Source organism: Somniosus microcephalus, chromosome 1 (assembly GCF_052327205.1).
Source record: "Somniosus microcephalus isolate GS21.2 chromosome 1, FLI_Smic_1.0, whole genome shotgun sequence".
Classification (NCBI taxonomy): Eukaryota; Metazoa; Chordata; class Chondrichthyes; order Squaliformes; family Somniosidae; genus Somniosus; species Somniosus microcephalus.
The window spans coordinates 4,660,856-4,674,790 of record NC_140987.1 but is presented as its reverse complement, the minus strand read 5'-3'; the positions used below and the strand labels follow the sequence as shown (position 1 = coordinate 4,674,790).

At 58.6% G+C, this 13,935-nt stretch overlaps 1 protein-coding gene across 1 annotated transcript in view; it reads right to left on the bottom strand.

The window, feature by feature from the left end:
• Positions 1–2,385: 2,385 nt before the first annotated feature.
• The window catches only part of agxt2 (alanine--glyoxylate aminotransferase 2), a 96,465-nt gene continuing 84,915 nt past the window's right edge, over positions 2,386–13,935 (bottom strand). The window contains exons 10-12 of the mRNA XM_085963422.1: positions 9,244–9,393; positions 3,736–3,834; positions 2,386–2,666 (exon numbers count right to left, since the gene is read on the bottom strand). Coding sequence (XP_085819548.1) covers positions 2,553–2,666; positions 3,736–3,834; positions 9,244–9,393 — 363 coding nt within the window. The 3' untranslated portion in view covers positions 2,386–2,552. The remainder of the gene's footprint in view (positions 2,667–3,735; positions 3,835–9,243; positions 9,394–13,935) is intronic.

The window sequence follows — 13,935 nt, the reverse complement described above, 5'->3', positions numbered from 1 at the left end:
GAGCACGGGGGGTGATGGGTGAACGGGACTGGCTGTGAGTTAGGACACGGGGCAGTGAGCACGGGGGATGATGGGTGAACGGGACTGGGTGTGAGTTAGGACACGGGGCAGTGAGCACGGGTGGTGATGGGTTAACTGGACTGGGTGTGAGTTAGGACACGGGGCAGTGAGCACAGGGGGTGATGGGTGAACGGGACTGGGTGTGAGTTAGGACACGGGGCAGTGAGCACGGGGGGTGAGGGGTGAACGGGACTGGGTGTGAGTTAGGACACGGGGCAGTGAGCACGGGGGGTGATGGGTGAACGGGACTGGGTGTGAGTTAGGACACGGGGCAGTGAGCACGGGGGGTGATGGGTGAACGGGACTGGGTGTGAGTTAGGAGACGGGGCAGTGAGCACAGGGGGTGATGTGTGAACGGGACTGGGTGTGAGTTAGGACACGGGGCAGTGAGCACAGGGCGATGGGTGAGCGGGACTGGGTGTGAGTTCGGACACGGGGCAGTGAGCACAGGGGGTGATGGGTGAACGGGACTCGGTGCGAGTTAGGACACGGGGCAGCGAGCACAGGGGGTGATGGGTGAACGGGACTGGGTGTGAGTTAGGACACGGGGCAGTGAGCACAGGGGTGATGGGTGAACGGGACTGGGTGTGAGTTCGGACACGGGGCAGTGAGCACGGGGGGTGATGGGTGAACGGGACTGGGTGCGAGTTAGGACATGGGGCAGTGAGCACGGGGGGTGATGGGTGAACGGGACTGGGTGTGAGTTAGGACACGGGGCAGTGAGCACAGGGGGTGATGGGTGAACGGGACTGGGTGTGAGTTAGGACACGGGGCAGTGAGCACAGGGGGTGATGGGTGAACGGGACTCGGTGTGAGTTAGGACACGGGGCAGTGAGCACAGACGGTGATGGGTGAACGGGACTGGGTGTGAGTTAGGACACGGGGCAGTGAGCACAGGTGGTGATGGGTGAACGGGACTGGGTGTGAGTTAGGACACGGGGCAGTGAGCACAGGGGGTGATGGGTGAACGGGACTCGGGGCGAGTTAGGACACGGGGCAGTGAGCACAGGGGGTGATGGGTGAACGGGACTCGGTGTGAGTTAGGACACGGGGCAGTGAGCACAGACGGTGATGGGTGAACGGGACTGGGTGTGAGTTAGGACACGGGGCAGTGAGCACAGGTGGTGATGGGTGAACGGGACTGGGTGTGAGTTAGGACACGGGGCAGTGAGCACAGGGGGTGATGGGTGAACGGGACTGGGTGCGAGTTAGGACACGGGGCAGTGAGCAGGGGATGATGGGTGAACGGGACTGGGTGCGAGTTAGGACACGGGGCAGTGAGCACGGGGGGTGATGGGTGAACGGGACTGGGTGTGAGTTCGGACACGGGGCAGTGAGCACGGGGGGTGATGGGTGAACGGGACTGGGTGTGAGTTAGGACACGGGGCAGTGAGCACGGGGGGTGATGGGTGAACGGGACTGGGTGTGAGTTCGGACACGGGGCAGTGAGCACGGGGGGTGATGGGTGAACGGGACTGGGTGTGAGTTAGGACACGGGGCAGTGAGCACGGGGGGTGATGGGTGAACGGGACTGGGTGTGAGTTAGGACACGGGGCAGTGAGCACGGGGGGTGGTGGGTGAATGGGACTGGGTTTGAGTTAGGACACGGGGCAGTGAGCACAGGGGGTGATGGGTGAACGGGACTGGGTGTGAGTTCGGACATGGGGCAGTGAGCACAGGGGGTGATGGGTGAACGGGACTGGGTGTGAGTTAGGACACGGGGCAGTGAGCACAGGGGGTGATGGGTGAACGGGACTGGGTGTGAGTTAGGACACGGAGCAGCAAAGTTTTGGATGAGCTGAAGTTTACGGAGATACTTGAGTTTGTGTTTGAAGCAGAGACGATATCAATATTTAAAATGTGTTCGATAGGCAGTGGAAGGAAAGTATAATAATTGCATTGGAGAGGGTGCAGAGGAGATTCACCAGGATGTTACCTGGGCTGGAGCGCTTCAGCTATGAAGAGAGACTGGACAGGCTGGGGTTGTTTTCCTTGGAGCAGAGGAGGCTGAGGGGGGACCTGATTGAGGTGTGCAAAATTATGAGGGGCATAGATAGGGTAGATAGAAAGGAACTTTTCCCCCTAGTAGAGGGGTCAATAACAAGGGGGCATAGATTCAAGGTAAGGGGCAGGAGGTTTAGAGGGGATTTGAGGAAGAACTTTTTCACCCAGAGGGTGGTTGGAATCTGGAACTCACTGCCTGAAAGGGTGGTAGAGGCAGGAACCCTCACAACATTCAAGAAGCATTTGGATGAGCACTTGAAACGCCATAGCATACAAGGCTACGGACCAAATGCTGGAAAATGGGATTAGAATAGACAGGGCTTGATGGCCGGCGTGGACACGATGGGCCGAAGGGCCTCTTTCTGTGCTGTATAACTCTATCTCTATGACTCTAATAAAGGGATGGGGAGTAGGATGGGCTGAAGGGCCGGTTTATGTGTAATTCTCGGTCATGCTGAGCAATGCTCTACGATGATCTCTCGTCCACCCTACAATGCCACCATTCTCCTCCTGGTTTGCTTCTGGAGCGCGACACGAAACACTGCCACAGCAAAATCAACGTCCGCTTGTGAGATGCACATCGGAGGCTTAATCCGAAACGTCTGCAAGTAATGAACAAGAGTGTGTGTGAGAGTGGCAGAGTGTAGGTTCAGTACAGGTTAGATAGAGAGTAAAGCTCCCTCTACACTGTCGCATCGAACAATCCCAGGGCAGGTACAGCACGGGTTAGATACAGAGTAAAGCTCCCTCTACACCATCCCATCAAACACTCCCAGGGCAGGTACAGCACGGGTTAGATACAGAGTAAAGCTCACTCTACACTGTCCCATCAAACACTCCCAGGGCAGGTACAGCACAGGTTAGATACAGAGTAAAGCTCCCTCTACACTGTCCCATTAATCACTCCCAGGGCAGGTACAGCACGGGTTAGATACAGAGTAAAGCTCCCTCTACACTGTCCCCATCAAACACTCCCAGGGCAGGTACAGCACGGGTTAGATACAGAGTAAAGCTCCCTCTACACTGTCCCCATCAAACACTCCCAGGGCAGGTACAGCACGGGTTAGATACAGAGTAAAGCTCCCTCTACACTGTCCCATTAGTCACTCCCAGGGCAGGTACAGCACGGGTTAGATACAGAGTAAAGCTCCCTCTACACTGTCCCATCAAACACTCCCAGGGCAGGTACAGCACAGGTTAGATACAGAGTAAAGCTCCCTCTACACCGTCCCATCAAACACTCCCAGGGCAGGTACAGCACGGGTTAGATACAGAGTAAAACTCCCTCTACACTGTCCCATCACACTCCCAGGGCAGGTACAGCACGGGTTAGATACAGAGTAAAGCTCCCTCTACACCGTCCCATCAAACACTCCCAGGGCAGGAACAGCACGGGTTAGATACAGAGTAAAGCTCCCTCTGCACTGTCCCATCAAACACTCCCAGGGCAGGTACAGCACGGGTTAGATACAGAGTAAAGCTCTATCTACACTGTCCCATCAAACACTCCCAGGGCAGGTACAGCACGGGTTAGACACAGAGTAAAGCTCCCTCTACACTGTCCCATCAAACACTCCCAGGGCAGGTACAGCACGGGTTAGACACAGAATGAAGCTGTAACTTCAGCTGAGTGGGATTTGTTCGTGTGGGCTGTGAGCTTTAATTCATTACCTGTCCGTACATTCCGCCTTTACCGACCAGGAGTCCCATCTCCCTGCAGTCCTCCCATATCTGGTTAATTTCCTGGGTGGGCAGAGGTTCCCGACTAGCCTGTGAATTGAGGGAAGAATCATTAAAATAAATGAAGAGCTGAATGTTCAAATTCACACACTGTGGGGACAGGGGGCCGCAGCTCCTGTCTGACCACCACCCGCCCCCCCCACTCCAGCCTTTCATTTCCAAATATTAAAAATAACAACAGAAAGAGCTGGAAAAACGTTTAATATTAAGACTGATTCACATTAAAGTAAAGCTGCAAAGTTTGTAGTTTTTAAGAGGTCGAATACAGGACGAGGTTAGAATCTTGTGACAGACTTCAAAACATTAACAGGCATGGCATGTCCTGGGTGCAAGGCCAGAGAGTCCGAAGACTGGCCGAGATACAGAGTGAATTGAAAAGGATCAGAAATGATAATAAAGTGAAGGACATGCCAGGGTGGGAACAATGAACGAGAGACAGACTCCATGGCACAGACATGGTCTAAGGGATTACACCATGTATGTCACTAACGCAATGGAAGAATAGACGAACGCAGTAACTAGACGTAGATCGAACCTTCTGAAGTAGAGGCAGCACGTTAGGAGGACATGATCGACCCTATAGAAGATACTGTGATGAAATATTCCATTCATCACTCATCAGTATTTCTCTGCCTGTGACTGTGGTTGGTTTCAGTTTCATTTCCATTGTATTGTACTGTGTGTAGGGCTCCGCCCATACCTGGCTCCTATGTAAGCTGGCCCAGCCTGCAGCACATCCAGTACGGCAGACTTTTGGATGGAAGATACATTCTCCTCTGTGTGTTACCTTCTAAGTCAATAAAAGCCTTGTTTTGTTTCGCTAACATCGAGTCTCGGATTTATTGAGGCACATCAATTTTATTGACTTAATTTTCAACACAATGGATCAACTCTTGAAACCCGAACGTTTGGATTTGGACCAGCATGCTTCGGACGCATCGGCACGCTTCGGACACTGGTTTATGTGTATGGAATTCTTCCTGGACAATTCCGCAGCCGTCAAAGACGCTACGGACTCTGCGAGTATGAAACTCGGAATTCTGCGGAATTGGGTAAGCCACCGGGTTTACCCCCTCATCCAAGACGCCGACACGTACCCGGCCGCCTGCGACATCTTAAAGGCGCATTACCAGCAGCCTACGAATGAGGTGTATGCTAGGCATCTGCTCGCTACTCGCGCACAGCGACCTGGGGAATCGGTGGAGGAGTTCCTAGGCACCCTGAAAACGCTTGGCAAAGACTGCAAGTGCCAAGATGTAAAAGCCGCAGTGTACACTGACGAGCTTGTTCGCGATGCCTTTATCACAGGCCTCAGCTCCACTTACATCCGGCAGAGACTGCTGGAAAAAACGGGATTGGACCTGAAACAGGCTGCGGACACAGCACGATCCCTGGATGTGGCCCAGAGAAACTCGGACGCCTACTCTTCAGCCCGCGCCGTCCACGCCACCACGTGTGCACCAAGGGCGCCGCCATCTTGGAAGGCATCTTCCCCGCCCGGCAGCCCGACACCGTCGGGGCCCCGCTCTCCCCCCAGAAGCCCTACGACAGCCGCGACGCGTCGGGGACCCAACTGCTACTTCTGCGGGCAGCCGAAGCACACCAGAAACCTGTGCCCGGCGAAAGGCACCACCTGCTTTAAGTGCGGTAAGAAGGGGCACTTTGGGAAGGTGTGCAGAGGGAACCCCGCCGGAAAACCCGCCACCGCCGCGTGTGCGCCGTGGGAGCGGCCATCTTGGACGCCATCTTGCCCGACCTCGTGGGGTCCGCCATCTTGTGAGCAGACAGCGTGGACGCCATCTTGTCTCGATCAGGGCCCTACAGTGGCATCGGTCACAGTGGACCAGACCAGGCCGCACCCGCTGTCCAAATCAATGGTGGACATCGAGGTAAACGGGTGCAGGGTTAAATGTTTAATTGACAGTGGAAGCACGGAGAGTTTTATCCACCCTGAACTGGTACAACAACTCTCCCTAAAGGTGGTCCCTACTCGGGGTACCATCTCTATGGCTGATAAAACCCAGACATCGACCATTATGGGTTACTGCACGGTACAATTGTCCGTTAACGGAACTGTATACGATAATTTTAAAGTATTAATCATGAAGAATCTATGTGCGAGCGTGATCTTGGGCCTGGATTTCCAGTGCTACCACCAAAGCATCACGCTCAATTACGGTGGGTCCCAGCCGCCCCTCACAGTGTGCGGTCTGGCTACCCTGAAGGTAAAGCCGCCTTCGCTATTCGTGAACCTTACCCCTAACTGCCGACCAATAGCGACCAAAAGCAGGAGGTACAGCTGGGAGGACAGGCGGTTTATCGCGACTGAGGTAGACAGGCTCCTGAAAGAGCGCATTATTGAATGCAGCAATAGCCCGTGGCGCGCCCAAGTGGTGGTGGTAAGGGGTAGCGAGAAGAAACGGATGGTGATCGACTATAGCCAAACGATCAACAGGTACACCCAACTAGACGCCTACCCGCTACCCCGCATATCAGAAATGGTGAACCAAATCGCCCAATACCGGGTGTTCTCCACCATCGACCTCAAGTCAGCGTACCACCAGCTCCCTATCAGACCAGAGGACCGCCCGTACACCGCCTTCGAGGCGAACGGACGCCTCTACCAATTCCTCAGAGTCCCCTTTGGGGTGACGAATGGGGTCTCGGTCTTCCAGAGGGAGATGGACCGCATGGTCGATGACCACCACTTGCAGGCAACCTTCCCCTACCTCGACAACGTCACCATCTGCGGTCACAACCAGCAGGATCACGACTCGAACCTCGAGAGGTTCCTGAAAACCGCACAAAAACTCAACCTCACCTACAACGAGGACAAGTGCGTTTACAACACCACGCGCCTCTGCATACTAGGCAGCGTGGTGGAGAATGGGGAAATCGGACCAGACCCCAACCGATTGCGCCCCCTACGGGAGCTGCCCCTGCCCAACACTCCCAAAGCCCTGAAAAGGTGCCTGGGGTTATTTTCTTATTATTCCCAATGGGTCCCCAACTACTCCGACAAAGCCCGCCCCCTCTTGAAAGCATCCTCTTTTCCGCTCTCTGCTGAGGCCCACGCCGCCTTCAAAAGCATTAAACAGGATATTGAGCGGGCCACGCTACAGGCAGTGGACGAGAACACTCCATTTCAAGTAGAAAGTGACGCGTCTGACTTTGCCTTGGCGGCCACCCTCAACCAGGCGGGGCGGCCCGTAGCTTTCTTCTCGAGGACCCTCCAAGGGCCCAAGATCAGACACTCCTCCGTGGAAAAGGAGGCCCAAGCCATCGTGGAGGCAGTGCGCCACTGGCGCCACTACCTAGCCGGCAAACGCTTCACCCTACTTACCAACCAGCGGTCGGTAGCGTTTATGTTCAATAATAAACAGAGGGGGAAGATTAAAAATGATAAGATTCTTAGGTGGCGGATCGAGCTCTCCACCTTCGATTATGACATCATTTACCGGCCAGGGGCCCTTAACGAATCCCCCGACGCCCTCTCACGAGGGATATGTGCCAGCGCCACCGGGGATCGGCTACAGACCCTCCACAATGACCTCTGCCACCCAGGGGTCACGCGGCTGTTCCACTTCATAAAGTCCCGCAACTTACCCTACTCGATTGAGGAAGTTCGGTCCCTGACCAGGAACTGTCGCACTTGCGCTGAGTGCAAGCCTCGGTTCTACCGCCCAGATAGAGCCCACTTAATCAAAGCTACACGGCCCTTTGAGCGGCTCAGCTTAGATTTCAAGGGCCCCCTCCCGTCCGTTGACCGCAATGTTTACTTCCTGAACATTGTGGACGAATACTCTCATTTCCCATTCGCCTTCCCCTGCCCAGACATGACCAGCGCCACGGTCATTAAATGCCTCAACAGCCTGTTCTGGCTGTTCGGTATGCCGAGCTACATCCATACGGATAGGGGGGCGTCCTTCATGAGTGAAGAGCTACGCCAGTACATGCTGTCCAGGGGGATCGCCACGAGCCGTACCACCAGCTACAACCCCCGGCGTAACGGTCAAGTGGAGCGAGAGAACGGGACAGTATGGAAAGCAGTCACTCTAGCTCTAAGGACCAAAGGCCTCCCTATCCCCCGCTGGCAGGAAGTCCTCCCAGATGTGCTCCATTCGATACGGTCGCTATTGTGTACTGCCACTAATGCCACGCCTCACGAGCGAATGTTTGTCTTTCCCCGGAAATCCACCTCAGGCATATCCATGCCGTCATGGCTCTCCACCCCAGGTCCGGTATTCGTGCGAAGGCATGTGAGGGGCCACAAGACGGACCCTCTCGTGGAGTCAGTGCACCTACTCCACGCCAACCCCCAATACGCGTATGTCCGGCACGCCGACGGAAGGGAGGACACCGTGTCCATAAAAGACGTCGCCCCAGCCGGTAACGACAACAACCACGACAACAGCAGCAACAACGACCACAGCAACTCTTACCCACCCACTACTCTTTCATCACCCCCGGAAGAACATCGACCAACGGTACCCCCCACCAACTACCCCTTCAACAACCCTGGCGGCACCCCCGGCAGAGACCCAGGAGGCCACCGGGGACATCCAGCCGACACCCGCGGCACCACAACAGCCACGTCGGTCGCAGAGGACTATCAAACCCCCGAACAGACTAAATCTATAGAAGGGGTGAATGTGATGAAATATTCCATTCATCACTCATCAGTATTTCTCTGCCTGTGACTGTGGTTGGTTTCAGTTTCATTTCCATTGTATTGTACTGTGTGTAGGGCTCCGCCCATACCTGGCTCCTATGTAAGCTGGCCCAGCCTGCAGCACATCCAGTACGGCAGACCTCTGGATGGAAGATACATTCTCCTCTGTGTGTTACCTTCTAAGTCAATAAAAGCCTTGTTTTGTTTCGCTAACATCGAGTCTCGGATTTATTGAGGCACATCAGATACAACACAGCGGGGCTCAGTACCGATTCTGAACTTGTGTTTCTGAGTTTGCGAATGAGCTTGCGATTGCCCTGATGAGCCCGTTGCACGTGAGGATGTATCGGCTCCGGTCTGATGGGCACCACATGTAACGGGTGAATGAGCCTCCCCTGTACCCACAGTGTACCCACCACCTGTCTGACCCCTCACCCAAACACCACCCCCACAGGAACTGCCCCCAGCCTATCTCCACCACCCCCTCTCCCGACACTATCGTTAATCAACCGATTCCCATTTATATTTAAACTTCAGAGCAAAGTCCATAACACCCGGTACCCCCCGAGTACCCTGAGCGTCCTGAGGATCAGCACCGTCCCCCAACACCAGTCCACAGGTCACAGGTGGGAGAGCCAAGGTAACTGAGCGAGGGGGAACCTGTGCCCCCCTCCACCACCCAGCATGTCATCAATCGCCATGGGCACCATTCACAAGGGGTAACCAATGAGCACAGCCCCCGGCCAGAGGGGGCGGGCTCCACGCACCTTATCTTTCACCATCTCCATGCCGACCATCAGTCCCTTGCCACGCACGTCGCCAACGATCTCAAACTCATTCCGCAGTTTGGCCAGCTGCAGCATTAGGTAGGTCCCAAGGGTCTCGGAGTTCACCATTAAACCATCCGCATCAATCACCTTAAAACAGGGAACACACTGGTCAGCCCTGGGGAACACACTGGGTCAGCACCAGGGAATACACTGGGTCAGCCCTGGGGAACACACTGGGTCAGCTCTGGGGAACACACTGGGTCAGCCCCGGGGAACACACTGCTCAGCCCCGGGGAACACACTGGGTCAGCCCCGGGGAACACACTGGGTCAGCGCCGGGGAACACACTGGGTCAGCCCCGGGGAACACACTGGGTCAGCGCCGGGGAACGCACTGGTTCAGCAACGGATAACACACTGGGTCAGCACCAGGGAACACACTGGGTCAGCACCAGGGAACACACTGGGTCAGCCCCGGGGAACACACTGGGTCAGCCCCGGGGAACACCCTGGTCAGCCCCGGGGAACACACTGGGTCAGCCCCGGGGAACACACTGGGTCAGCCCCGGGGAACACACTGGGTCAGCACCGGGGAACACACTGGGTCAGCCCCGGGGAACACACTGGGTCAGCCCCTGGGAACACACTGGGTCAGCACCGGGGAACACACTGCTCAGCACCGGGGAACACACTGGGTCAGCACCGGGGAACACCCTGGGTCAGCCCCGGGGAACACACTGGGTCAGCCCCGGGGAACACACTGGGTCAGCCCCGGGGTACACACTGGGTCAGCCCCGGGGAACACACTGGGTCAGCACCGGGGAACAGACTGGGTCAGCCCCGGGGAACACACTGGGTCAGCCCCGGGGAACACATTGGTCAGCACTGGGGAACACACTGGGTCAGCCCCGGGGAACACACTGGGTCAGCCCCGGGGAACACACTGGGTCAGCACCGGGGAACACACTGGGTCAGCACCGGGGAACACACTGCTCAGCACCGGGGAACACACTGGGTCAGCACCGGGGAACACACTGCTCAGCACCGGGGAACACGCTGGGTCAGCCCCGGGGAACACACTGGGTCAGCACCGGGGAACACGCTAGGTCAGCACCAGGGAACACCCTGGGTCAGCCCCGGGGAACACATTGGGTCAGCATCAGGGAACACACTGGTCAGCACCGGGGAACACACTGCTCAGCACTGGGGAACAGACTGGGTCAGCCCCGGGGAACACACTGGGTCAGCCCCGGGGAACACACTGGGTCAGCACCGGGGAACACACTGGGTCAGCCCCGGGGAACATACTGGGGCAGCCCCGGGGAACACACTGGTCAGCACCGGAGAACACACTGGGTCAGCCCCGGCGTACACACTGGGTCAGCCCCGGGGAACACACTGGGTCTGCACCGGGGAACACACTGGGTCTGCCCCGGGGAACACACTGGGTCAGCCCCGGGGAACACACTGGGTCAGCCCCGGGGAGCACACTGGGTCAGCACCGGGGAACACACTGGGTCAGCCCCGGGGAACACACTGGGTCAGCACCGGGGAACACGCTAGGTCAGCACCAGGGAACACCCTGGGACAGCCCCGGGGAACACATTGGGTCAGCATCAGGGAACACACTGGTCAGCACCGGGGAACACACTGCTCAGCACTGGGGAACAGACTGGGTCAGCCCCGGGGAACACACTGGGTCAGCCCCGGGGAACACACTGGGTCAGCACCGGGGAACACGCTAGGTCAGCACCAGGGAACACCCTGGGTCAGCCCCGGGGAACACATTGGGTCAGCATCAGGGAACACACTGGTCAGCACCGGGGAACACACTGCTCAGCACTGGGGAACAGACTGGGTCAGCCCCGGGGAACACACTGGGTCAGCCCCGGGGAACATACTGGGGCAGCCCCGGGGAACACACTGGTCAGCACCGGAGAACACACTGGGTCAGCCCCGGCGTACACACTGGGTCAGCCCCGGGTAACACACTGGGTCTGCACCGGGGAACACACTGGGTCTGCCCCGGGGAACACATTGGGTCAGCCCCGGGGAACACACTGGGTCAGCCCCGGGGAGCACACTGGTTCAGCACCGGGGAACACACTGGGTCAGCCCCGGGGAACACACTGGGTCAGCACCGGGGAACACACTGGGTCAGCACCGGGGAATACACTGGGTCAGCCCCGGGGAACACACTGGGTCAGCACCGGGGAACACACTGGGTCAGCACCGGGGAACACACTGGGTCAGCCCCGGGAAACACACTGGGTCAGCACCGGGGAACACACTGGGTCAGCCCCGGGGAACACACTGGGTCAGCCCCGGGGAGCACACTGGGTCAGCACCGGGGAACACACTGGGTCAGCACCGGGGAACACACTGGGTCAGCCCCGGGGAACACACTGGGTCAGCACCGGGGAACACACTGGGTCAGCACCGGGGAACACACTGGGTCAGCCCCGGGGAACACACTGGGTCAGCACCGGGGAACACACTGGGTCAGCACCGGGGAACACACTGGGTCAGCCCCGGGGAACACACTGGGTCAGCACCGGGGAACACACTGGGTCAGCACCGGGGAACACACTGGGTCAGCCCTGGGGAACACACTGGGTCAGCCCCGGGGAACACACTGGGTCAGCCCCGGGGAGCACACTGGGTCAGCACCGGGGAACACACTGGGTCAGCCCCGGGGAACACACTGGGTCAGCCTCGGGGAACACACTGGGTCAGCCCCGGGGAGCACACTGGGTCAGCACCGGGGAACACACTGGGTCAGCCCCGGGGAACGCACTGCTCAGCACCGGGGAACACACTGCTCAGCACCAGGGAACACACTGGGTCAGCATCGGGGAACACACTGGGTCAGCCCCGGGGAACACACTGCTCAGCACTGGGGAACACACTGGGTCAGCACTGGGGAACACACTGGGTCAGCACCGGGGAGCACACTGGGTCAGCCCCGGGGAACACACTGGGTCAGCACCGGGGAACACACTGGGTCAGCACCGGGGAGCACACTGCTCAGCACTGGGGAACACACTGGGTCAGCACTGGGGAACACACTGGGTCAGCACCGGGGAGCACACTGGGTCAGCCCCGGGGAACACACTGGGTCAGCTCCAGGGAACACACTGGGTCAGCACTGGGTAACACACTGGGTCAGCACCGGGGAACACACTGGGTCAGCACCAGGGAACACACTGGGTCAGCACCAGGGAACACACTGGGTCAGCCCCGGGGAACACACTGCTCAGCACCGGGGAACACACTGGGTCAGACCCGGGGAACACACTGGGTCAGCACCGGGGAACACACTAGATCAGCACCGGGGAACACATTGGGTCAGCACCGGGGAACACACTTAGTCAGCACCGGGGAACACACTGGTCAGCAACGGGGAACACACTGGTCAGCCCCGGGGAACACACTGGGTCAGCACCGGGGAACACACTGGGTCAGCCCCGGGGAACACACTGGGTCAGCACCGTGGAACACACTGGGTCCGCCCCGGGGAACACACTGGGTCAGCCCCGGGGAACACACTGCTGAGCCCTGGGGAACACACTGGGTCAGCGCCGGGGAACGCACTGGTTCAGCAACGGATAACACACTGGGTCAGCACCAGGGAACACACTGGGTCAGCACCAGGGAACACACTGGGTCAGCCCCGGGGAACACACTGGGTCAGCCCCGGGGAACACCCTGGTCAGCCCCGGGGAACACACTGGGTCAGCCCCGGGGAACACACTGGGTCAGCCCCGGGGAACACACTGGGTCAGCACCGGGGAACACACTGGGTCAGCCCCGGGGAACACACTGGGTCAGCCCCGGGGAACACACTGGGTCAGCCCCGGGGAACACACTGGGTCAGCACCGGGGAACACACTGGGTCAGCCCCGGGGAACACACTGGGTCAGCCCCGGGGAACACACTGGGTCAGCCCCGGGGAGCACACTGGGTCAGCACCGGGGAACACACTGGGTCAGCCCCGGGGAACACACTGGGTCAGCACCGGGGAACACGCTAGGTCAGCACCAGGGAACACCCTGGGACAGCCCCGGGGAACACATTGGGTCAGCATCAGGGAACACACTGGTCAGCACCGGGGAACACACTGCTCAGCACTGGGGAACAGACTGGGTCAGCCCCGGGGAACACACTGGGTCAGCCCCGGGGAACACACTGGGTCAGCACCGGGGAACACGCTAGGTCAGCACCAGGGAACACCCTGGGTCAGCCCCGGGGAACACATTGGGTCAGCATCAGGGAACACACTGGTCAGCACCGGGGAACACACTGCTCAGCACTGGGGAACAGACTGGGTCAGCCCCGGGGAACACACTGGGTCAGCCCCGGGGAACACACTGGGTCAGCACCGGGGAACACACTGGGTCAGCCCCGGGGAACATACTGGGGCAGCCCCGGGGAACACACTGGTCAGCACCGGAGAACACACTGGGTCAGCCCCGGCGTACACACTGGGTCAGCCCCGGGTAACACACTGGGTCTGCACCGGGGAACACACTGGGTCTGCCCCGGGGAACACACTGGGTCAGCCCCGGGGAACACACTGGGTCAGCCCCGGGGAGCACACTGGTTCAGCACCGGGGAACACACTGGGTCAGCACCGGGGAACACACTGGGTCAGCCCCGGGGAACACACTGGGTCAGCACCGGGGAACAC